General features: G+C 49.2%; 2 protein-coding genes across 6 annotated transcripts; one reads left to right on the top strand and one right to left on the bottom strand.

Annotated features, from left to right (window-relative positions):
- Positions 1-4980: 4980 nt before the first annotated feature.
- On the top strand, positions 4981-13372 carry ANXA9 (annexin A9). 3 transcript variants are annotated; one of them, XM_004776769.3, is made up of 14 exons: positions 4981-5084; positions 5201-5301; positions 5813-5898; positions 6081-6177; positions 6901-6995; positions 7160-7273; positions 7484-7574; positions 8510-8589; positions 8735-8794; positions 9339-9423; positions 9554-9649; positions 9737-9795; positions 12641-12763; positions 12997-13372. In XM_004776769.3, exons 3-14 carry the CDS (start codon positions 5824-5826, stop codon positions 13057-13059), a joined length of 1038 nt encoding a protein of 345 aa, XP_004776826.1. In that variant the 5' UTR covers positions 4981-5084; positions 5201-5301; positions 5813-5823; the 3' UTR covers positions 13060-13372. The 3 variants fall into 3 exon arrangements, with proteins under 3 accessions (XP_004776826.1, XP_044939034.1, XP_044939032.1); XM_045083099.1 differs by having other exon boundaries at positions 5765-5898; XM_045083097.1 differs by having other exon boundaries at positions 5029-5084; positions 5178-5301.
- A 570-nt stretch (positions 13373-13942) lies between these two features.
- On the bottom strand, positions 13943-25039 carry MINDY1 (MINDY lysine 48 deubiquitinase 1). Of its 3 annotated transcripts, XM_013047945.2 has the most exons (12): positions 24543-25039; positions 23300-24226; positions 19666-19768; positions 18950-19517; positions 18291-18348; positions 17819-17883; positions 17245-17403; positions 16791-16893; positions 16110-16252; positions 15140-15331; positions 14695-14838; positions 13943-14468 (listed from the first exon to the last, which is right to left on the bottom strand). In XM_013047945.2, exons 4-12 carry the CDS (start codon positions 19400-19402, stop codon positions 14388-14390), a joined length of 1398 nt encoding a protein of 465 aa, XP_012903399.1. In that variant the 5' UTR covers positions 19403-19517; positions 19666-19768; positions 23300-24226; positions 24543-25039; the 3' UTR covers positions 13943-14387. The 3 variants fall into 3 exon arrangements, with proteins under 3 accessions (XP_012903399.1, XP_012903398.1, XP_012903400.1); XM_013047944.2 differs by lacking the exon at positions 24543-25039 and having other exon boundaries at positions 23300-24524; XM_013047946.2 differs by lacking the exons at positions 19666-19768; positions 24543-25039 and having other exon boundaries at positions 23300-24525.
- Positions 25040-25089: the final 50 nt, after the last annotated feature.

Here is a 25089-nt window from a genome sequence, read left to right as displayed (position 1 = left end):
TCCCTGCGAGGTCTCCCACTCCATCCCCAACACAAAACCCTCGTTTCCACCCAAGTATGTAAAACCTTCCCGCAGCAGCACTTCTAACCCGCCATAGTTCTATGAAAGAGTGGACTGCCAGCTTTTGTTTTGTAAAATGTATCTGAGTTTGCCATCTACACTGTTTTTCCCTCTTCTAATTCATAGTTTTAAGATGTCTTTTGTAAAACTGGCGTTTCAACAAGATGCGACATTCTCCTAGAAAACCCACCTGGAATCCTAGCACGGACGGAATGCGGCTAGGATGTGTTTGAAAGTTTGTTTAGAAAGAGAGCTGGCGTTTATGCCACTTAGGGGTAACTTCGTTTTTTACCTCGATGAAATGTTGGTATTTTTGTCCTGTCACAGTTAGAATCTTGGACAGTAGCTTCTTTCATGGTTTATCTGGTCAAGTTCAGGCGTTTTGATAGCTCTCAGGAAGGAGAGCGACCTCCCCACTATCCCAATTGAGAGCTTGGCCCTCACCTAAGGCTCTTTCTGGAAAGGTAGAGAAGCAGAAGCTGACTGATATCCAAGCTATTTGTTCGTTTGCTCTCTGTAGCAGAACCCTCACCCCATTCATTACTACCAGTAGAGAAATGAGAACTACTGGCCCAACCCCTGGCCCATCTCCACCCAGACCAGCCACCTTTTTTAGCCTGACCTGCCCGATTTTACAATTCTCTGCAAGCCCTCCAGCTCTGTTTTCATTTGCCCCAGGATGAATTCCTCCCTGATTAGCTCTGCTTATGTGTAACCCTCTTCTGCCTTCCAATCCAAAGTTCCCTCTACCTTTCTTGAGAGTCCTCCCCAGATTCCTCTCTGCTATGTACCCACACATCCTTTTCCAGAAGGGTTGTGTCTCTGCTTAGAGCTCTAGCTAACCTTTGGGTCCCTCTCTAATTCCTCATGCCTCTGTACTGTTTGGTTCTTTTCCTTTAGCTTCGGAGACCTTTTCCCAAGAAGTTTTCCTAGACGCCAAGTTTCTCCAAGGTGCCCACAAGACTTTTTAAATAATTCCTTAGAGGACTGAAGACTGTTCAACTTACTTTTAAGATAGTAGTGGGCAGGGGAAGTTTGGGGACAGAAGTCGGATAGTCAAGGCCTGAGAAATAAAGATAAGAGGGGTTACCCCTCCCCCAGGAGACAAAAGAGAAGGTGGCTGGAGAAAGGGAACTGCCTTTAGGCAGCATTAGAATGATGCTACTAGTTCTGTCAACATACTTAGGACAGTAGCTCGGGCCTGCTCGCCACACACACACACACACACACACACACCCCCACACACACACACACACTCCCCACCTCAGCTGGACCAGGGGATTTTGATCACCACCTTTCTGACCCATCCCCCAGTGCCCTGGGCAGGCATGGCCACGCCCACAGTGCCCCAAGCTGCCTGCCTGGCTGTGACTCACTTCCTCTGTAAGGGCTGCTGAGGTGGCCTGAGGCAGAGGACACCATCAGCCTTCAAGCTGGGATTTAAGTATCTGGGCAGGCTTCTAGGACAGCAAAAGACATGGACCCCAGCTGAGGAAAGTCTGGGTGGCTTGTGCAATGCAGAAGCCTGTTTGGGTAAAGGACTAGAGCATGGCTACTACGTGAGCAGAGGAACTCAGGTGCCAGGAGCTCTGGGGAGAAACGGTTTCATTAAAAGAGAAAAATACCCAGGAGGAATTTCTATGCGTTCAGAAAGCATGCAGTGCGAGATTTTGCAGAAGAGCAATATGGAGTTGGAGTTGAAACCTTATTCAGGAGTCAACAGATGAGGCTGTATTTTTTACGCCTGTCCCCTATATCCTCTACTAAGACAGACCCCAAATCAGCTATGCCCTCATCCAAGTAATGAAGAAAACACAGGAGAAGTTAGGAGACCTGAATCTGGTTCACTCCGCTTCCTGAGTCAGTAATAAGAGGGTGGCAGACCAGTCATCTCCAAGAACCCCTCCTACTCTGAAATTCTAAAATACAGAGTATGGGGGTGAAAGGTGATTAGTAAATTGGAAAACAACCTCAATCTGGCCCTGGAGTTGAACAAAACAAAACACCAGGACAAAAGGAGTGAGATTCCACCAAGTTTCAGTGAAGCAGCTGTAAACGCATCTTACATTCTCCCTTCTCACACTCCTGGACCCCAAGGATTACTCTTCTGCCCTGTAGTTGCGGTTCAGCCTGCCGCCTTCAAACTCGGGATTCGGCCCTGCTGATCTGCCAGGAATCCCTCACAGAAGTTCGGACTGAGAAAATAAGAGCCCTCTCTCCCTTCATTTCCCTCTAAACCTACTTGGAACGTGTGCCCAGACTGGACTCTAAAGGGCAGAGAAGGCCAAAGGCATGGGACTGGGGCTGCGAAGACACTCTGTTGGGGTAACCCAGCCTAGGAAGTCTCCTGCAAGTGTCTTGAGGTCTCGGGGGTGGGAGTGGGGGGGACCCTTGAGTAGGTGTCTCCTTGGGGCTCTTCTGCTGACCATGCCTGCCCGCCTAGAACCTGACGTTCTCCGGAGACTGCACTTTCTAACAAGTGCGCAAAAGGAGCCCGGGGCCATCTGTGGGTGGAGCCAGAGCCTTGAAGACTTCAAGTGGCCACTAGGGGGCTCTCGGCTCTCGGTGGCTTCTAATGCCCTCCTGTGGCCAGATTGAAGATTGGCAAGATAGAAGTTGCAGAACAGAGCCAAAACTGGACTCCACAGGGAGACAAGTTAACAGTAACAGTTATCATTATAAAATAACATACATTATATCAATATTTATTGTTACATATAAGTTAACATTTTGAAATATGGACCTGCTAGTCTGTGCAGAGCACTTTTCTAACTGGTTGCCTGGGTGGCTCAGACCATTAACTGGTTGGTTAACTGGTTGGTTTAACCATCTGCTTTTGGCTCAGGTCATGATTCTGGATCCTGGGTCCTGGGTTCCAGCCCCACATCGGACTCCCCGCTTGGAGGGGAGCCTGCCTTTCTCTCTCCCACTCCCTCTGCTTGTGTTCCTTCTATCGCTGTGTCTCTCTCTGTCAAATAAATAAAAATCTTTTAAAAAATAAAAAAAGTGCTCTACATGTATTAATTTATTTAATTCTCACAATAGCTTATAATATAAACACTATTATTACCTCTGCTTTGAAGATGAGGAAATTGAGCACGGAAAGGTTGAGGGAGGGATAACTGGGTAGCTCAATTGGTTAAGTATCTGCCTTTGGCTCAGGTCATGGTCCCAGGGTCCTGGGATCGAGCCCCACATCAGACTCTTCCTACTCAGTGGGGAGTCAGCTTTGCCCTCTGCTGCTCCCCCTGCTTGTTCTCTCTCTCTGTCTGATCGATAAATAAAATATAAAATAATATATATAATATATAAAATATATTTAAAATTTTTTAAAAGAAGAAAGAAAAGTTGAGATAATTGCTAAGGTCACATAGCAGACCAGAATTCTGAGTTCAAGAAGTCTGGCTCCAGAACCTTTGCTTTTAATCACCATGCTGAAACTGAGTCCCATCTTCCAAGTTGCCAGGTAAATTACAGGATGCTCAGTTAAATCACAGTTTCAGATAAACAACAAATGATTGCTATCCTAAGTATATCCCATGAAAAAGTTGGGTCATACTTAATACCAACAAATCATTAGTTGTTTACCTGAAATTCTAATTTAACTGGGTGTCCTGTATTTTTATTTATTAAATCTAGCAGACTTATTTTCAAAGGCATTTTTCTCTGCCAAATGCAGTCACATATATTACATAATTCAGTCCACCCAGGATGCCCTCTCCACACATTTCAGCCTCTTCAGCCTCTCCCAACAGTCCCATTTTTTTCTCAGGTAAAGAAACAGACACAGAGACCTGAAATGACTAGCTGGGATTACAGAACAGAAAAAGCTGCAGAGCTGGGCCTTGAACCCATATTCTCATGGCAAAAATTGGTGGATGTTTTCCACTTTAACAGGACACAAAGTGAGAAGCAGTGACTGCCACCCAGGAAATTTCCCTTCATGCATTCTGAGGTCTAGTCTGCTCTGAGGAAGAGAGGCAGATCCCTCCTCAGGGATGAAAGAGAACCAACAAGGGCCTTCCTTGGCGGGGAGAGGGACAGAGGAGTGGGAACAGCCCTCCAGCTTCTGTGCCCAGTCCCCACCCGACCTCCCTAGGGAAGCAGGAAGGAGACAGCTTCTAGGTCCCAGGGAGCTGGCTGTGGGGATCAAGTGACTGCCTGCTCAGGGGCTCCCCGGGCTCCCCAGGGCTGTTCAGCTGCTACTCTGTGCACCGACAGCCCCAAGCCTAGCTGCTGCGGTTGCGTCGCAGCCAAAAGGCACCAGAAGGAATCTAAGACACAGGAACCCAGGTAGCCTCTCCCATCTCCCTGTCGCCTTTTGGGACCATGATGCTTCTGTCCACAGGGAACACCCTTTGCATTTTTCTCTCGTGACTCTGCTGATCTGCTCCCACTCTCAAATACCTGCTCTCTTTCTTCCTCACAGATCCAAACAGTCCCCCTGCCCTTCCCACCCAGGCTGGCTGGCTCTGATAAGTTAATAGGGAGTTTGGGGGTTAGGACCCCCTCTGGGGTGTGCAGGCTGGGGTGTCCCGCTGGTATGTGCCCCAACAGGTTTTTCTCTATCAGCCTTCTAAATCAGCCTGGAGCCTGTCTGACCTGTCCCCCCAGGGAGCTGGGGCCAGAGGCAGAGCCAGGTCAGAATCTGGACTCGAAGACTGGGCTTCTGTGGTCCCACCTGGCCTGACGGGGAAAGCGACGCACAAAGCCCCTTGTGTCCCGCTGAGCGCCCAAAGGCTTAGGAAAATTCTCTCCAGGGGCTGAGGCCTGGCTCCTGGGAGGAAAGATGCTTGGGAGGGGTTTGCCTGTGGGACCAGGTATGGCCTGGTCCTCTCCCACATTTGGGAGGGGCCGGCAGCGGGAGGTGACAGCTGGGCGGGGCTGCTAGAGAGGTCATCTGACTGGCTGCCCAGCCCAGGCTGCACACGCCCCCTCTCCTCTAGCAGACCACACAGAAGCTGGTGCCCACACTGGCAACTGCCAGGCTGTGACAGCGGCCACCTCTCCCCCAGCACCTCTGGGTAAGCGTTGGCCCTGGGCCCTCGTGGGGGAAGGGAGGAGGGAAAGCTTGTGGATCCCTTGGGAGAGGGAGAAAGGAGTTTTCTTTTTCTAAGGTGAGGGCTTGCTCCCTTGTCAGGCACCTATGCACCCATAGGAACGAGTACATCAGCCCCGGAGTCCCACCTGCTGAGCTGAAGGTCACTGTCAGAGACTCTGAGGGGGAAAGGCCAGCAACAGGTAGGCAGCCTGGTGGGCAGGGGGACAGAAGCTTACTTACTCCTGGGCTGGGGCTGAAGGGGGGTGGGTGTTTTCGGAGTTATTATCTCCTACCCCACACACTTCATCCAGCCACATCACCTCACCTCCCCTACACCGCCTCAGGAATCCCTAGCCAGACCACCAGAAGGAAGGGATGTGGATCTCAGAAGGGGGTCATCCCCCTGAGATCAAAGTTTGGAAGCCTTGGGACCCACCCTGGAGTCAGGGAGGGTTTGTTTGGTGCTTATTCTAGCAGCATTCCTGATCAATCCTCGCTTCCTGAAGGAGGGGTGAGAGGTAGGGAAGATGGGGACTTTCATTTACCCCTCCATTTGGGCTCCCAAACCTGCCAAACTGGTCGATATTTTCTTTCTGCAACATGGGAAAGGAACAGCGTGGGACATGGGCCTCAGGGCTCTGGGGGTCATAAAGAGGCCCAAAGGGCCAGGAAATTCTCCACAGTTCGCTCCTGTTTCCCTCCTTGGGACAGCCAGTCATACCATGTCTGTAACCAGTGGGAAGACAAGACCATCCCTGACCCAGGAGATCCTCAGCCACCTGGGCCTGGCCAACAAGGTAGGGACTGTGATCATCAGAATCACTGTTACTATATCAACTCCAGGGCTGTGAGAGAATAGGGGATGGGAAAAGGGAGAGCGGGCCCTGAGACCAGGCCAAGGGCCCTGCTGAGGCACTGGGGCAGGCGTGTGCAGACATGTGACTCTCCCCCCAACCCCCCACCTCTCATGTTCTTACAGACTGCAGCTTGGGGAACCCTGGGCACCCTCAGGACCTTCTTGAGCTTCAGCGTGGACAAGGACGTGCAAAGGCTGCTGAGGGCCATTGCAGGCCAAGGTGAGCCCTTTTCCCTCTGCCCCTGGGGATCCACCTTTTAGAAACCAGTCTGCAGACCAAGAAGGAAGGAGGAAGTGATGTTGTTCAGTAAATGTTTGTGGAATGCCTTAATTCTTGTATGTCAAGTACCATGGTAGGTATGTCATTCCCATTCTCAGGACACCCTTGTGAGGTAAGTCTTATTTCCATTTTACAGGTGAGGAGACAGGCTTGGTGAGACAAAGAGGCTGGCCCAAGGTCACACAGCTCATAATGGCAGGGCTGGGGTTCTAATCTAAGTCTATGATCAACAAGACATTTCTCCCCCACCACACCAGGTCAGCTTCACCTAATTTTGGATCAGGTTCACATGCCATTTTGGCATCTTATTTGGGTCTTCTTTTTTAATTCTTTTTTTTTTGAGAGAGAGAGAGAATGCTCAGGAGCGGTGAAGTGAGGGGCAGAGGGGGAGAATCTTAAGCAGACTTCTGCTGAGCACAGAGCCTAAGACTGTGACCTGAGCTGAAATCAAGAGTTCTAGCTGAGACCCCCAGGCAGCCCTGCATCTTCTTTTGAGGCCAAATGGAAGTGGAGGTGTCGCAACCCCTGCTGTTCACAGCCCTTTCCTGGATCGCCTTCTCTCCTCCTCAGGAGGCTTCAAGTCTGGGAAGAAGGAGGTCCCTGCCCTGTATAGACTCTGTTGGCTTCTGCCCAGCTGATAGCCCAGCCCTCATCTCTGTTCAGGTGTGGACCACAGTGCCATCGTGGGCGTACTGACCAACAGGAGCAGAGAGCAAAGGCAGCTCATCTCTCGAGTCTTCCAGGAGCGCACCCAACAGGTGAGGCCACTGGCTTCCCAGGAGCAGCAGACTGGGGTGAGCAGCCCCTTAGAAGACATGGAGTACAGCCAACAGCAGCCCACCAGATCTCCCCAGAGATCCCCACACATCCGGGGCCCTCCCCATGGTTTCCACTCCTCTGCTACGGGGACCATTTATTGTAGGACCTACGGAAGTCCCTGCAGGCGGCACTCTCTGGCAGCCTCGAGAGGATCGTGATGGCTTTGCTGCAGCCTGCTGCTCAGTTCGATGCCCAGGAATTGAGGACAGCCTTGAAGGTACCAGGAGTAGAAGCTCACTAGCCATCAAGGAAGTGAGGACACCAATGAGGGGAGGAGAGGGTTGACCAACTTGCCTTTGCCTGCTCCAGAAGGTCGACTTGGCGGGGGTCCCCTTTACACAGCCCACACTGACAGGTGGTCAGCCTCTGCTCTCTACCATCCTCATGGCATGGCCCAGTGTCAAAGTGGTCTCCCAATTTCTTGTAGAGCTCTGGTTCTCCTGAGGATGTGGCTGTGGAAATTTTTGCCACCCGAAGCCCAGCCCAGCTGCAGGAGTGCCTGATGGTCTACAAACATAGTAAGAGCATATGAGGAGGGGGGAAAGGGATGGCAGGACAGCCCCTGCTCTCCCACCCTCCCTACAGGCAAGCCTTCTGGGGACCTGTTTGCCCCAGCGCTATTCCCTTGGGGTGTCTCCCCCAACTCACCCTTGCCAGTATTCAGTCTCCCAGGGGCAAGAGCCAGATGTGATCATTAAAGAAAGAGAAGCAATGATTAGCCATCTTAGTCGGGGGCTCCGGGGCAGATTCCAAGGTAATGACAACGTTGGGCACTGTGACAGTCCTGAGGGTACCCATGTCATCTTCCCAGCCCCTTCCTGATTTTGCCGTCACACCACATCCCAGGCTGAATGGAACCTTGCTGCATCCCGGGGGGAGGGTGGGGGACCTGCTCTCTAAGTTATCGGTACTCCCCCTCAGGCCCCTGCTTGACTGCCACATGCCTCAGCCACTCATTGCTTACTGGCCTTCTCTCCTCCGCATCTGAACACCCCCCCTCTTTTTTGTCTTTCCCCAGTTTTCCTTTGTGCCCATTCTCAGCCTGTCTTAATCTATCTCCTACCTCTCACTTCTTGCTTCTGGTTTTCTTTTCCTTCTTCTTTTTCTTTCACTTCTTCACATCCTTCCACGTCACTTCTCCTTGCCTCAGTGAGGGGGTCAGACCCTAGCCATCTGGCCTCACAATGGAGGTGTCCCCGTCCCCGCTGACTGCCTCCTTCCCCAAGCAGGTTGTCCCCGCTTGATGCATGACCCTACAGCGCTTGCATTACTCGTGGCTTCGGGCTGTTTTCAGGGTGGCCATGATGGTGCTTCTGCCTTCCATCCTGGGAACTGGCAGCCATCAAGCTCCCCCCAGCCAGAGATGACAGTGTAGGCAGTGGGCTGGGCATATGACAGGGAATAGCTACACTGGGAAAAATCAGACTTCAGAGAGCTCCTAACCCTACCCCAGATTTCCAGGTTGAGGCTGAGGAGGACATCAAATCTGAGACCAGCGGCATCTTGCAGGAACTGCTCCTAGCCCTGGCCAAGGTGAAGAGGACTGGCCTGTGGGGGAGCGGGCAGCATTGCTCGGGTGTAATTAGCAAGAGAAGGTTTTGAGGGGAGGAGTGTGGTTGGTTGTCCTGGAGGTAAAAAGCTCCCCCTCAGAAAGTCCTCCTGAGAGAGTTTCTTCTAGGGGGGTCGCGAGAGCTACTCTGGAATCATCGACTATAACCTGGTGGAACAGGATGTCCAGGTGAGCAGGGGCAAGGAGCTTGCCTGGCCGTGCACGTAAGACACCCTCCTCCAGTGGCTCCTAGAGCCAGGGACAGGTGTACCCGCTTGTCCTGCAAACCTCTCTTTGCCTTGGGGAAGGAGTCCTCAGGGACAGGTGAGGACATGAAGTGTCAATTAGTGACCATCTGAAGCCCGTTCACTTACTTAGCCTCTGATTCCTGAACTCACAGGAAGTGAGCTCCTCAACTGACACAGTATCCTCTCAGGGGCATCTGGGTGGGGGAACCCTCCTCAGACCTTTCCTTGGAGATTATTTAATTCATTGAGTGCCAGGATTTCCCCACATTGGGGAATTGGGCTGTGAGGGCAGAGTCCCTATCTTAGCCCTATTCCTTTTTTGTTTGTCTGTTTTAATCATAAATAGAAGCAATAGCTTCACAGGTCCCATTAAGCTTTTCCACTCTGAATCCCGTTTCCACCACCATGATGATGGATTCTGGGAACATCACAACTGTGGCTCCCTTACCCCCAACCAATGATCCCGGATTACTCCTCCTTCCCAGGCATTAAGGCAGGCTGAAGGGCCCAGCACAGAGGGCACATGGGTCCTAATCTTCACCCAGCGAAATCCTGAACACCTCGTCCGAGGTACACACAAGACTTCTTGTCTTCCCAGTTTACTGTAATGATGAGTTTGGGCCAAGGGCTTATCCTTCTCTGTGATTATCAATCTCCGCACCCATTTATCTTTCTAACTACCTCCCACACCTACCACAAGTGTTCGATCAGTACCAGCAGTGTACTGGGCACGAGCTAGAGAAGACCATCCACCACCTCTTCCACGGAGATGCTCAGGCGGCCCTGCTCAGCCTAGGTAGGGCCTGCTGAGCACATGCGGGGTAGGGCTCTCGCCTGGCTCTTTTTAAGCCAGCTCTCTCCATCTCTCCCTCTCTGCTTCTAGTCTCGGTGATCAGGAACACACCGCTGTACTTTGCCGATAAACTTCATCAAGCCGTCCAGGTGAGAGGGAGGTTTCTTTTCCCTCCCCTTGGAACAAAAACTGGGGGGAGACCTCTTCTAGGCAAGAAAGAGGACGTTTCATGCTGTTGATCATGTGACAACCTTCTATTTAGCTTATAAACATAGTGCAGCTCTCTTTTCCTAGGCTTGCTAACGGTCTTGTGAAGAAGAGAGGCAGGTGTGGACTGTGGTTAAAACTAAGTGAGTTTGACTCAAAAGGGCACTGATGCCAAAATTTGGGCCTAATTGATGGCTAGGTGGCCAGCTATAGGTATGAATTTGCTCTGGAGGACAGCACCATGTCCAATTTCACCAATTATCACCAGAGTAATAATGGTGACAATGCTAGCAAGAATTATGACAAGAGCCAGCATTTCTTGGATGCTCATTGTGTCCCAGGGCCTATGCTGTGTATAACAATATACACATTCCAATTAATAGATGAAAAAACTGAGGTACAGAGGTTAAGTTATTTGCCCAAGGTCATATACAGCTAATAAATAATATAGGCCTCCCATAAAACATATAATGGCTATTATAACATGATATGTTATTTATGCTGGAATTTAAAAATAATTAAAAACCACACACACATAATGGTCCTATAGGACATTGAACTGCCATGTGTCAACTCCTGGTCTGTACCATAGGTGTTGGTCTATACTATAAACTATACCATTAGAGTCCTAGCACCCAGGACCGCCTTCCTCCACAATAGTTGGACTTTGTCCCATATTATCCACACTTAAATTGGTGACATTGGTTTTAAGTAATTCCATACACAGAATCTAGTCATTCTATTCATTGGGCGAGGCCTCCTAACATCTGTCCCCCAACATCTATAAATAAAAAAACTCAGCCAAATTGTAAAGATAAAAGTCGTTATCTTTTTGCTAGGTGGCATAGCTTCTTGTGTACTGAGTGAGAAATCACCATGCCTTATTGGCAATTATTCAAAAGATAGTACATATATGTACGTATTTTATCATCAATGGAGATTTCCATTTTGACAGTAGAAAAATATTTTACTTCCCCAATAATGTCTGTACTGTTACACCAGGCCAACACTAAGACTGGTTTGAAGAGTTGTGGTTATCTGTCTAGATTCCTGTCATCAATAAATTTATCCCAGCAGTAAGTGATTATAATATAATTGGATTGTAGGACCCACGCTCTTGGCTATAAATGCCAGGTTTATCCTAGACATAGGAGTCAAAAAATAATATAGGCCTATTTTTCTGAAAACTTCTTTTAAAAAGGAAAAACTCAATAATATGCTTCAGTTTTATCCTCTCATGAGAAATATGTGAAAACATACGTTGTGACAAATATTTATTCAGAAAAATGACCTTCAGTGAAAGCCTATCTAGGAAAATTTGGACCAGTCTGAACCAGAGAATGAATGCTTATTAAAAGTTCCCAGGGAAGTATAAGATGCCAAGGACATTCTCAAGGAACAAGGCAAGAATTATGTTTAATGTAGGCTTGCTAGAAAGGGTACTTATGCATCAGTAAGAATATTCAGTTAGTGGGGCGCCTGGGTGGCTCAGTGGGTTAAAGCCTCTGCCTTCAGCTCAGGTCATGATCCCAGGGTCCTGGGATCCAGCCCCGCATCGGGCTCTCTGCTCAGCAGGGAGCCTACTTCCTCCTTTCTCTCTGCCTGCCTCTCTGCCTACTTGTAATCTCTGTCAAATAAATAAATAAAATCTTAAAAAAAAAAAAAGTCAGTTAGTGAGGACATTGCCCCAATTCTACGACTTTGAAGTAATAAAAGTTGGAAGAAGGGAAAGAATGGAATATTGGGGAGCCATCAATAATCTTTATCACAATTAAAAATTGATAATACATGAAATTTAAGATAAAGCAGACATCAGCGCAGACAATGAGGTAATGATTCCAAATGAAATACAGCATCCTGTTGTTACTTCCTCATTTTTTTTTTAATGGGAATTTATGATCTGTGTGGATGCCAGAAGTGTGGGTATCAGGCAGTTCTGGGAAGGGTCTCGTGAGTCAAGTAACAGGAAACACTGGGAAAGAAGCTATTAGGAAATTGTGACAGCGCCAGCACCCAGCCCATGACATAAATAGAATTTTTGCAACCAACGTTTTTATTTAGAAATCTCTCATGATAACACATTTATTATGATCCATTAGCATTCATGATTTGATCTAATCAATTATAATTCATGATTTATAATTATATTCACATATTATACCTCTATTATTTCTAAGCCAAACCCTGCATTACCTTCTTTAACCAAAAGGCGGGAGGCTTGGTACAGGTTTAGGAGGAAGACAGTGATGTTGGACCCCAGGGGTCAAACCAGGAGAAACTGGTGTATACAGATGGGGCCATGGGGTGGCCCTGGTAGGTCAGGCTCAGAACCATAAGTCACATGACCCTGCACCCTCTCAGAGCTCCATCAGCTCAGTGTGGGGATAGGCTGGGTATATCGTCCCTGGACTTGGACGTTAATAACTTCCTGGCTTTCATGCTGGAAGTCTTTATAGGTAGCAAGTTTCTCCTATCCTTTTTGTGAGTAGCTGACTTTGGAGCCGCCCAAGATCTGGAGGAATGAGGCTCTAAGCTACTTGCATGGCCAGGAAAGACACGAGGCCAGAGGGAGAGCTACCCCAGCTGCTCCCACAGAGACTGGTCTTTCCCACGGAATCACTTTCCATTAGGGTGGACAAGGATAAATTTTCCTCTTACACTTCTCTTTTGCCAGGACTCACCCCTCACTTCCCCTTTCTAGAGTAATTTACCATGCTGCCCTGTCTCCACTCTGTGAGAATCTAACTACCTATCACCCTTTCCCCCTTCTGTTTCTCCCTCTACCAGAACCTCAAGCCCAATTACCAAGTCCTGATGCGTATCCTTATCTCCCGAAGTGAGACTGACCTTCTAAGCATCCGAGCTGAGTTCAAAAAGAAATTTGGCAAGTCCCTCTACTCTTCTCTCCAGGTGAGACTTGGCTAGTTCTTAACCTATAGCCCCAGAGCTTCACCCATCAACTCCACTCTGCCCTCCGTGCACACCACCTAGCATATTCATGCCTTGGAGAACTCATGAGTCTTTGGTTAATTTCATACACAACTCTTGACTTCAGATAGTTGTGTGGACCAGCACAACGGAGGAAACAGAATGCCTGGGCCATGGTGGTAGTGGGATCTAACACTTGACTCTTTTTTCTGCAGGAAGCAGTGAAAGGGGACTGCCGGTCAGCCCTACTAGCCCTGTGCAGGGCCGAAGACCTCTGAGGCCTCCCTGGGCTCCTGCCCTCCCTACCACGCCATGACATCCAAGGATCTGAGAGCCCTGCAGGAAATCAGCTGGACCTCCAAATAGGATAACCCCTCACTGGGCACCACATGCTCCAGCTTTTTGTTGAGGCTAGAATCTGAAGTTTCTTTTGAATCCCTTAGTTTCCTCATCTCAAAGTGATGCCTGCACCAGGGTACCCCATCTCTGTCTTGGGTATAGACAGCTCTTTGATGGTTTCTTCTCTATTCATCCTTCCCATACCCAGACCAGAACATCTCCTGATTTCTTGAATTCTTTTGGCAAACTTCACTGTTGTTTGTGTTCCCTGATTGAAGTTTGGGTGGAGCAGGACATGGGCTGGGAGGAGACCTTGAAGCTGGAGGTGCTTTGATATGCACTTGGATATTCGGCAGGGATCCTGTTTGAGGTTCTAGGGCTGCAATAAGTGCTCCCCTCAAGGTTCCCCCCACCCCTCAATTATTCTCTCTTCCCCAGGAAATTTCTGGCAAAGTAACTGAGAAACAGGAGCCAGAATAAGGTCAGAAATAGAGGTAGCAAAGGACCATCTGATCAATTTGCCCTCCCCTGCCTGGGAAGTCTTAGATTAGCAGGGAGCACAACCCCTAAACTGCATCTGTCCAAAGCAGGGATTTGGAAACTCCCCTCCCAAACCAGATTACCATTTCCAAGACCTACCAAAAACTAGTAAAAAGAGACATAAAAGACAAGAGGCAGGCTTTGGTTCCCCCTGCTGGCCCTATTAGGAATGACACGCAAAGCCCCCCGGCGGGCCTCTGTAACCTCCCCCACTTTTTTGTATTCCTTAATTGGGTCAAATACTTAACCCCAAGAGCCACAGGGCAAGGCAAACAACAGATCTCAGGAACGAAGTTTTATTTCCAAACCCCTAGGAAAGCATTGCAAATAATGGAGATAGAAACCCAAACCAAACCCTGAAACAACTGGAGTCGGGCCAGCAGGATCGGCAGGAGGGCCTGGCCAGGGGAGGTGCATTCTAGACAAGGACCTCGCCCTGGAGCCTGAGTCCATCTGTGGGTGTGACTGTTTTAGGAAAGGTGAGCTGGCAACCAGAAATCCTCACCCCACCAACCCCAGTGTTGCCCTGGATGACGGAGGCAGAGAAGGCAGCAGCATAGGAGGGCAAGATGTCACCAAATCTGACCTTGGCATTGACCACCTGCTTGGATCCCCCACAGTCCATAAATAAGTTACCCTGCATATCTCAGGGGTGGAGCTGGGGGAAGCAAGCAGCACAACCATGGCCTCTGAGAAAGAGGCAGGGCAGCCCCAGCACTGGGCAAAGCTATAGGAGGACACAGTCTGACTCTTGTTTGGGCCTCTGTCGACGCTCCCCGACTGGGCGACCAGATGTGGCTCCTCTCCCCTGTATGAGATTTAACAGTGGGTCACTTGTCAGCCCAGAAGAGTACAAGGACAGAGGTTCTAGTAGGTCCTGGGGGCCGGATCAGGAGGGTTGGTGGGGAGAGAGAAGATGGGACCCTGGGAGGAGGAACCCCTTAAAGAGACAAGTGCAGGATTTGCAAGGACAAGTGTTGGCACTGCGGGAAGGAGCAGAGTGGGGTTCAGGGCCTTTGGGGGCAGCTGCTCACCTGTGGTGAGGCCCGCACCGGCGTGGGCAGCACGGCTGCTTGCTGCTGGTACTCCTCTTGCTGAAGCTGCTGGGCCAGCTCCAAGTCGCTAAGACTCAGCGTGCCCTGCGGCTGCTGCTGCAGGGACAAGGCGATCAGGTAGTCCTAGAAAGAGGCGGAGAGAACAGGAGCAGTGAGGTGGCCGTGGCTTGGGGGACGTTCAACCTGGTTTTAGGTTTCCAAACCCGTCTTGCTTCTCCTTCACATTCACCAGCTCCCCCTCCAGGGCAAGACCCACAGCCAAGTACATCATCTGTGGGGACGGAGGTGGTCTGGAAGTGACTGTAAGTGGGCATGGGTATCGTGGGTCGTGACATCTACAGGAGGAATCGCATCTTACTCGCCTCCAGCAAAGAGCTCGTGAGCAGACTAGCTCTCCGCGCCCCTTCCCAAAGAGCCCACATACCTGGTCTACCTGGCGCTGCTTTTCAGGGGAGCCCCCACCACCCCCTGCTCCAGGCCCCCTGCCGAGGTAGTGATTCAGGTGGAAGTCAGAGTCGCAGAAGCAGCTGTCTCCGTCGACGGTGTGCAGGCTCTCCCACACCACCTGCTCCTCCTGCAGAAAGCCCTGGTCAGTGACCAGTAGGTACAAGTGACTCTGCAGAGAAAAGGACGAACTGGTTGGTGGGAGAGCCAACCCAGAGGCACTTTACTACCAGGAATCAGCTGAGATGCAAAGACCATTTGACTCGTCTGGTGTGCTAGTTAGAGCATGTCGCTGTGAGCACACGTGTGGCTGCGGGGAGAAGGCCCAGATGTCTATGCATGTGCCATCGACTTGTTGGGGGGGGGCGTGGAGTGTGGCAGTCCCTGTGGTCCAAGTGTGAGACCTCGGTGCTGGGGTCCCACACAAGATGCTGCTGTCTACCCTACTTCCAGTGGCTCTCAGGGCTGGCCTGATGGCTCTGAGGAGAAATCCTTTGCGAGCCAAAGACCTCTCCATCTTCCATGTACTTCCATTCCCTTCCGGGGAGAGGACTTTACTTTGCTGTCCTGTCAAGGGCAGGCTGATTTCTTAGGGCTTGCTGTGGCCAGTGAGAAGGTAGCAGAAACGAAACGTGTCGTCTCTAGACAGAAGGGTTAAAAGTGGGTGCACGGTGTCCCTCCCCCTCTCTTCCCTCCCCTATTCCAGATTAAGGCTGTTTTGTCAGCCTAGGTCCCAGAGCGAAGACAATGTGGGACAGAATGGCAGCCAATCCACAATGGCCATCCAGCATGAAGAATAACTTTGGCTGTGGTAAAGCACAGGGATTTTGGGGGTGATTTGTCACCTGAATTTAATCTACCCTATCCTGTCTGACACACTGACCCGGAAGAAGAAACCAAGAGGCAGTGACAGCACTCTACCCCCACCCCCATCTCCAAAGCCTCATCACCTTGTGCTTAGTCATGGTGCTGAAGTGGTTGTTTCGGAAAAAGACACCAAGTTCACCCTCCTTGGCAGCTGCTGTTAGCTCACACAGTCCGTGGTAGGTCAGCTGTGCTGCAGTGGTCTCCAGGAACTGCTCCGCAATCAGGCCTGTCAGAAGGGCATAAGGTTGGGGGACGAGGAGCTTGGCTTCAATTCAAAGTCCCCAGTAGAAAGAAGGATCACCCAGAGAGTCCCTGTCAGAGCTCTGCGGATAGTCCCACTTTCTGAAATCCCTTGAAGCCTGGCTGTATTCATTCATTCAACAAATAGTTACTGAGTGACCACCTTGCGTTACGTCTTGAACGCAACAGACATTTCCCCAACTCTCTCTCTCTCTTTTTTTTTTAGATTTTATTTATTTATTTGGCAGAGAGAGAGAAAACACACAAGCGGGGGGGTGGGGGAAGCAGGCTTCCTGCTGTGCAGGGAGCCCCAGGCAGGGCTCAATCCCATAATCCTGGGATCCTGACCTGAGCTAAAAGGAGACATCTAACCACTGACCACCCAGGTCCCCCTCCCAAACTCTCTCTCATGGGGTTTCCACTCTAGGGTGAGGCGGTGGGGGGAGACAGATGATAAACAATAAACGTAGGCAGCCATAATTCCCTCCACCTAAGACCCACAGAAGAGAGAGCAGGGCCATCACCTTCTGTCACAAGGTTGGTGTCTCTAGAGTGCTTGCAGGTAATGATCTTCTCCACCAGCTGGTTGTAACTCAGTTTCCCAACTGCGCTCACAGCCTCAGGACTCTGCACCAGTGGTGGCATGGGGTGGTACCAAAACAATGAAGATCTTTTTAGGAAGGAAATGAAGCCCGCCCACAGGATTGCAACCCTACAACCAAAGGTTCCTGAAACTTTCCATTTCTGAAGAACTGATCTACTTGCATACGGTTTGCCTGCATTTGAATGTTCACCCCCCACACACACACACACAAAGGTTAAAATTCAAGGAATTCTGCACTGGGTTCAGCCTCTGAAGCCTATTCCATTCCCAAGCCAATCTAACCCCTAACTCCCTAACACCTACCCCGTAAAATTTTGCTTGTCTATCTCGCTTTGAGCTGGATGTGAGTCTCATTTGAGCCATCTCACCCTCACCTGTGGGTCAACAAGCCAGCCATGGTACAGAGGTATGCCCAGGAGGTCAAAGATGCTGCACTCAGGAGTGTACTCAAAGTCAGAGACCCCTGTGAATCGTACGTTGACATCCAGACCCGTGGCCAGTTTAGGCAACACTGTCATTGCATCGTCCACGTTCTGGGGTTAGAAAAGAAAATGATGCCTGTATCACATCAAAACGTTATATGCACCTTCAGCTTCCACAGTCTTATATGCCAGTTATATCCCAATAAAGCTGGGTGGGGGGAATAAAATGATGGCTACTCTAGCCTCCCCTGTCCTGACTCCTAGCTCCACAAATTAAAAAAATTAATCTTTTTTGCCTCTTTTCCCTGGTTCTCTTACAGGCCATGCCATTCCTCCCTTGCCTCAACTCTTCTTTATCTTATATAAGGGAACATATTTTCTAGGACAGAGATACATCCTCCTCCTCCTGCAGAAAGAAATCATAGTTAAGGGGCCTTCTTGAGAAGCAAAAGAAAGGCTTCTCTTTGTAGCCTACGTGTCCCCTTACAAACCTGCAAATTCCTGTGCCCAGAGACCTTTGCCTCACCTGCTGAAAATTAAGCTGAAGTCCCTCTGACTTCTCCTGGGGCTTGATGGACAGGAGGCAGTCTCCTACAAGATAGGATCCCCTCATCAGCTTTCCCCAATTGGCCCAAAAGCTGCTTCCTTTTCTGGAGAATGGTCATGGACCACAGACTTTCAGAGCTGGAAAGAGCCTTAGAATCTAATCCAGACCATTCACTTCTCAGAGGAAGAAATAGACTGACGAAGGTGAAAGGCCCACCCAAGGTCACATCGAAATCTCAGGGCAGAAGTAGGGTTATAATCCCTGACTCCTGATGCCTTGATTTTTGCTTTTCATTCCCCAGCCTTGCACAGAAGCCCTGTAGACCTTCACCCTCCTTGCCACATAAGAACCCCAAATGGGAAGTCCCTCAATGTTCTGGATTTCTGGCTGAGTGGAAAGGGTAAGCTCTTGAACCTTCTGTGTAATTCCTCTCCAAGACCCAATCACTCACCAAGATGGGCCATGAGCTCATCTGACGTGATCACTTCCTTCTGAGGGGGCAGCTTCACCTAGAGGCAGAAGTGGTGACCAAAGGGTTAGGCATGTGTGTGTTTTCTTTCACAGATCACTGGAGGAGAAACACACAGAAGGACAGGGGGAAGGGGAGGGCGTGGTAGAAAAGAAGGCTTGCAACTGCAGTGAGGGAATGAATGTGAAGGATTGCGAGACATTCCCATTTGCGAGACAGTAGAAGATTCGAGAGTAGGACGGAGAATTGTTTTGTTTTGTCTTGTTTTTATGAATTCTTTTTTTTTTTTTAAAGATTTTATTTATTTATTTAACAGACAGGGATCACAAGTAGGCAGAGAGGCAGGTAGAAAGAGAGAGAGGAGGAAGCAGGCTATCCGCGGAGCGGACAGCCCGGTGCGGGGCTCGATCCCAGGACCCTGGGATCATGACCTGAGCCAAAGGCAGAGGCTTTAACCCACTGAGCCACCCAGGCGCCCCGTTTTTATGAATTCTTATCTCACTTGTTCAAGCTAAAGAAATACAGAGAATAATCTGGAAAGTTTTTCCTGGTCTGAGAACAGCAGAATGATCAAGGAGGTGGGTCACAGAAGAGGACTTTCCTCAGCAATTTCTGAGCCCCCCATCCAAATTCTCTCTTACCTTCCACTGAAGAAAGAGGATGTTCATGATGGCAAGGAGAGGGCAAGGGCCGTTAGTGCTCTGCATGATGATAGGTGTCCGTTCCCCCTTCCAGGGGATCCACTTTACACAGTAGAAATCCAGCTCAGGCTGTCGGGCCCTGAGGGGTAGGGGGAGCTCCTGGGGCCTGGAGCAGGCCCCCACTGTTTCTACCTCGGGCTGTATCCCAGGGGCCGGCTCCAGTTGGCTTGAACTCATATCAGGTGGAGGGAACTCAAGGTTACCCTGGCCCTGGGCCAGCAGTGAAGCTTGGCCTACAGGCTCCTGTTCTTCAGCTGTCCCATCAGCATCTCCAGCATCCTTGTCTTGGGGCCGCTCCTCTGGTTGTGAGAGGACCTCCTGGTTCTCAGAGCTGACTGCTTCTGGAATCTTGGCCTCACCAGAGTCTGGAAGCTCAGCTTGATGGTGTTCCATGGTCAGAAGAGGTCAATTGAGGGGCACCAAAGGACTTTCCTGCCCTCGGGGAGGTGCCTAATGTAGGCTTGGTATGGGAAAAAGAGACTGATCCACTAAGAAGGAAGTCATTGGGCTGGAAAGCAAATGAACCCAGAAAAGTCTTATTAAAGGACTATAGTATGGAAGGCTAGATAGCATCTACACAGTCACTCCTGGTTATAGGGAATGCATGTCTTTCTTAGCTGGGTGAACAGAAGGGCCCCAGCCTGACCTCCCCTCACCTCTCACAGGCTGTGACCACATGGGACCGACGAGGGTACAGGGCTTTCAGGTTGGGAGGGAGGATTCTGGTGGGACTGAAGTCATTGGATGGAGTCAGCTTCCCTGAAATGATAAGGACAAGGAATGGAAAAAAGATGGAGAGAAAGAGGGAAATAAAGTAGAAAGACAGAAAGAAAAAAGAGAAAGAAATGTTAAAACAGTACAGTTGATCCTTAAACAACAGGGGTTTGAACCACGCAGGTTCACTCTACATGGATTTTTTTTTTTTTTTCAGTAAATATATGAAATGTTTTCTTTTGTAAATGTAAATGTATTTTCCTTACGATGTTCTTCTTTTTTCTTTGAAGTATAGTTGACATACAATTTACATTAGTTTCAGGTGTATTCCTTGTGATTTTCTTTTTTTTTTAAGATTTTATTTATTTATTTGACAGAGATCACAAGTAGGCAGAGAGGCAGGCAGAGAGAGAGGAGGAAGCAGGCTTCCTGCTAAGCAGAGAGCCCGACCTGAGCTGAAGGCAGAGGCTTTAACCCACTGAGTCACAAAGGCGCCCCTGATTTTCTTAATAACATTTTCTTTTCTCTAGCTTACTTTATTGGAAGAATATATATGATACGTCTAACACACAAAATGTGTATCAATTGACTGTGTTTTGGGTACGGCTTCCAGTCAACAATAGGTGATTAGTTCAGTTTCGGGGGAGTCAAAAGTTATACATGGATTTTCAACTGTGTGAATGGTCAGCGTCCCTAACCCCTGTGTTGTTCAAGGGTTAGCTGTACAAATCGTTATTAACTCAGTGGTCTTTAGCTCACCCTTTAACAGGCGTCATCTACCATCTTAGCCACGATGGTAGTCACTCCAACTACCCTACACCAAACCACACCCCCCAAGCTGTTCAGGGGCCATCCAGAGCTCAAACTGGTATCCTTAGGGTTCACTTTTCTCCACTCTACCCCAAGGATGAAAAGATTAGCAGTCACTGAGTGCTCAGGGTGAAGAGCGGAGATACAGACAAGACAGATAGTATCATGCCCCGAAACATAAAACACCAGTGAGAAAGAAGTCTTTCTCCTCACAGGTCTCTACTGAACTTTACACAATCCCAAACCACAGCAAAAAGGATTTGGGAGGGATTTCCTCTGGGCCCGAGAGGGGAAATGTAGGCCATGGGGACCTGGGTCAGACACTGGCTCTGGTAAATAACTACGGCACAAAATCCAGTCCTCCAACAAATTCTGTCAGTAAACTTTCCACATCTGGAGTTGAGGCAGCAACTTCTCTTCAGTTCCTCTCTGCTCCCCAAATCAACTAAACCCAGAGATACTCTCTTGCCCACTCTTTATATGGAATGTGATAGTGCTGATTACTGATTTACATAAGAAATACTTACTCACAGGGGTCCCTGGGTGGCTCAGTTGGTTGGGCTGCCCAGTTTTGTTTTGTTTTGTTTTTTTAAGATCTTATTTATTTATTTGTCAGAGAGAGAGAAAGAGAGAGCACAAGCAGGCAGAGCGGCAGGCAGAGGCAGAGAGAGAAGCAGGGTCCTCACGGGGCAATGAGCCTGATGTGGGACTTGATTCCGGGATACTACGATCATGACCTGAGCCAAAGGCATCAGCTTAACCCAACTGAGCCACCCAGGTGTCCCTGGGCTGCCCACTCGTGATGGTGGACTTGACTTCGGCTCAGGTCACCGTCTCAGTGTTGTGAGATCGAGCCTGTGTGTGTCTGTTGGGCTCCATGCTCAGGGGGAGTCTCCTTGGGGATTCTCTCTCTCCCTCTCCCTCTGCCCCTTCCCTCCACTCGCGTTCTCTCTTTCTAAAATAAATAAGAAAACCTTGAAAAAAAAAAAAAGAAAGAAAAAAAGGTATAGAAATACTCCCTCATGATGAGCACTGGGTGATGTATGGAAGTGCTGAACTGCTATACAACACAGCTGAAACTAACATAGTACTGTATGTTAACTAACAGGAATCAAAATAAAAACCTAAAAAAATAAATAAATAAATACTCCCTCTACGGTCATCTCCCTACCTCTTCGTATGTTCTTTCTGTCTAGTCCCACCTAGGTCATCTTAGATGTAACCCTGGACCTGTTTAACCTGCTCTCTATCAGCACTAAGCATCGAGTCCAGCACAGACATTTAATTAAGGCTGTAGATAACAAACAGTAAAAAGCCATAAACTCTGTCCCCTGGGAAATATCCTCCTTCAACCTCCTAGCTCCCCTCCCTGCCTTACTCGGGGTGAGAAAAGGGGAGAAATTAGACGTTAGAAATCTTGTCTTTTCCCCAGCATCCTACTAACCTGATACTATGCTTCCTTCTTATAAAGTGGCAGGAATTCAGGACTAGGTTAAGGCCTGGGAGGTGAAGTTGAAAGATAGAAATTTGGGGTGTCTGGGGAACTCAATTATTTGGGCTTTTGCCTTCAGCTCTGGTCATGATCTCAGGGTCCTGGGATTGGGCTCCCTGTTCAGTGGAGTCTGCTTCTTCCTCTCCCTCTGCCCCTCCTCCTGATTGTGCGAACGCACTCTCTCTCTTTCTCTCACTGTCAATAAATAAATAAAATCTTTAAGGAAAAAGAAAGAAAAGTTACCAAAAGAAGGCTGGTCACCCAAATTGATCCTCTTTTTGCTTCAAATATAACTTATGCTAGCTGTGTCTCATTTACATGTTGTTCACTTAGAATCAGACTAGCCAAAATTGCCTGCACACCTTACACTTTTTTTTTCACTCTCTCATCTCCTTTTCCCCGCCGCTCCCAAATGACAGTTAGGCTGAGCCTTCAAGCAGAGCCTGAGAAAGTTAAAAGAGCTTGGAGAAAAGCAGCATTCATTTCTTATCTTTTCTGTCCAATGCTAGAAATGATCAATAATTAAGTGGGGGTTAGGCAGTTAGCTGGTGAGGGGGTGAGTCAAAAGAAACCAGGGGCTAGAAACCAGAGGGAGTTGGGTGTCAGAGAACCTGGGCAAAGCCCAGTGGGCTAAGTCTTAAGAAATGGAATGGAGGATTTCCACTCTACAAGGTGCACTCCTGGTGGGGTGGGCACGAGTGTGTCAGAGCAAGAAAGGATGAGGGGGAGGGCACTCAAACAAATCAGGATTTCATTATCTTCCTCTTTTTTTCTTAAGTCCCACGCATTCTCTCCTGCCCGAATTATCCTCTGGCGGTGGGCGAGGCAGTTAAAATAACCCTCGCCCCTCCCTCGCATGGGCAGTAAATAGCCAAAAGTTGGAAGAAGCATAGAAAATGGGCAGGTACTTCAATAACACATGCACACCCCCACGAACTTTCCCACCCCAATCTCCTTCTCAGTATGACCCAAATCTTCATGCAACTCCTGGTTTAAAATTTTGCCCCCAAATAAGTCCATCACCTCTACCATGCCCTGTCTATTTGCTTGCAAGCGAGAGAGGGAAGTTTTCATTAAATGAAGGAAATGAAGGGACAAGCTAGTCGCTTTTACATATCCCTCCTGCCTTAGCTCCTCTCAAAATCTAGACTTGTAGGCACCAAAAAAGTGGTGATACATTCCATGACATCTCCCCAGAGCTGCAGAGGAAAACGAACAGGGTCGAGGTTGGGGGAGGGGTGGCATAAAGGAAATGGTTAAAACAAAGTTTTTACCTTAAAGAAGTGGGTGCTGTTCCTGGATAGAGCAAGAGGGTCCAGTAGTGGCAATTCGATGAGGAAGGTGGCCCCAAGGAGGAGTATTTCCACAGTCCCAGCTGCCTTCCAAGCTGTCAAGGCCAGAGCTTATCCAGGTCTACACAGGTTTATGAGCGGCTGTCCAGGCTTGGTGGTGGCCACTTCCGGACTCACGCCCACGACTGGGGTCACCAGAGGAGGGTGCGGGCAGGCAGAAGGGCAGCCCAGGTACTCCCAGATTGCTCAGAGCGTCTTCGGGATTCCTGAGTTGCAGAGTCTAGGGCATACGCTCCAGGCCCCGACTACAAGCTGATTTTCAAAGGAAGTTTGTGGTTTTTCTTTTTTATGTCTCTCTCTCTCTTTTTCCCATCGGGACAAAGAAAAATTAGTCAAGGACAAGCTCCCTGGAGGAGCAGGGGCCCGCCCAGCCCTGGAGAATTTCCATCAGGGCTTTCTGACCTGGTCAGCAGCTTGGTGATCGGCCGTGAGGGAGGGAGAAACAACGAGAGAAAAACAACAGACCCTTTCTCTTCCCTCCGCCTGCCGCTGGAAGGGACGGTGCGCTTGTGCCTCTCTGGTGAAAATAGGGAAGAGCAAGTGCCCTTGCGGAGCGTGGGGAGGAGCAGGGCTGGACAGCAGCGGCTGCGTGGATTTGCGCTTTTTCGGTGGCTATGGCAAGCTTTTGCTCTGGATCCAGAGAAACAGGGCCAAAGAGCATGATATTTACATATTCACCCATTTAAAGTTAAAAAAAAAAAAAAATCCTGCTACTTTCCAAGCCCTTATTGTATCTCCTCCTCCTCCTCCTCCTCTTCCTCCTTCTTCTTCTTCTTCTGGTCTAGAAATGGATCTGGTCAGGCAGAACTGCCCCTTGTGGTGCAGAAAGTTTGGAAGACTCCTCAGGCTCTGGGAAGAGAGGCAGCAGGGAGAGAACTAGCTGAATAAGCAGGAGATCCCAAACCCTTGTGCTCTGGTCCTTATTCCCACCAGCACAGGCCTGCTTCCCATCTGTCACCTCCTTCCAGTTCTTGGGGCAGGAGAGAGGGGAGCCAGAAAAGCTGGCAGTAAGAAATAAAGGGATGGATCAATAAGAGAGGGGGCATTTAATGATGACAGCACACTTCTTTTCACTACTGTGCACTACTGTGGGGCTGGAAGCTGGCAGTTAAGGGAGGTTGGAACCCCGCTCTACATTCTGAAGGGCCCTCCTAACTTGACTTACAGGGCTGCGGCAGGATGAAACTTCAAGCAACTCTGAAGGCTGAAAGGGCAGTTTGAGCAAAAAAACCCAGGTTACAATGGTCCGGGGAAAAGGAAAAGAGATTTGCCGGGGCTATAGACAAACAGGCTACTGAGTTGTAAAGGAAGTAGCAGCAATAATTGGCCAGAGACCGTAAGTATTAGGTAAAGAAGAGGAGTCAAAGATTATTCTAATGTTTTTATAACATGGTCAGCAAAAAATTGGGGGCAAATGGTAAAAGAGAGAATTCGAGAAAGGAAGACTAAGAACTGTTTCTGCCTTTTGTAATTTAAGATGCCAACCAGATGCTCGATGTACTATATGGAAAGATGCTATACTTAACCTAACTCGAGAGTGAAAGTTCAGATGCCACAAACACAGGTTACTGTGACATATATTTCTCTGTCAAATGAGTAATCTCAAAAAATTCTCCTTCCCTCCACTCTTGGGGCCTTTTCGGAACTCCTGGACTACGTTTCCCAGGACGCCCTGCGCCAAGCCCCGCTTCGCGCGTCTGGGAAGGGCGTCC

The sequence above is a fragment of the Mustela putorius genome, unplaced genomic scaffold, assembly GCF_011764305.1.
Source record: "Mustela putorius furo isolate JIRA1106 unplaced genomic scaffold, ASM1176430v1.1 tig00000695_pilon_pilon_pilon, whole genome shotgun sequence".
NCBI lineage: Eukaryota > Metazoa > Chordata > Mammalia > Carnivora > Mustelidae > Mustela > Mustela putorius.
Note: the sequence above shows the minus strand (reverse complement) of the source record. Positions and strands in the feature narration are given on the sequence as shown.

What these genes read in the sequence shown, in the direction of transcription:
- ANXA9 (XM_004776769.3), top strand. Translation starts at nt 5,824, where the DNA reads ATGTCTGTAACCAGTGGGAAGACAAGACCATCCCTGACCCAGGAGATC. An exon ending in CCTGATGGTCTACAAACATA is followed by an intron (nt 7,575 to 8,509) that starts GTAAGAGCATAT and finishes ACCCTACCCCAG; the next exon opens with ATTTCCAGGTTGAGGCTGAG. An exon ending in AACTTCATCAAGCCGTCCAG is followed by an intron (nt 9,796 to 12,640) that starts GTGAGAGGGAGG and finishes TCCCTCTACCAG; the next exon opens with AACCTCAAGCCCAATTACCA.
- MINDY1 (XM_013047945.2), bottom strand. Translation starts at nt 19,402, where the DNA reads ATGGAACACCATCAAGCTGAGCTTCCAGACTCTGGTGAGGCCAAGATT. An exon ending in TTCAGCTTAATTTTCAGCAG is followed by an intron (nt 17,404 to 17,818) that starts GTGAGGCAAAGG and finishes TTCTAACCCCAG; the next exon opens with AACGTGGACGATGCAATGAC. An exon ending in CACCAACCTTGTGACAGAAG is followed by an intron (nt 16,253 to 16,790) that starts GTGATGGCCCTG and finishes CCCTTCTGACAG; the next exon opens with GCCTGATTGCGGAGCAGTTC.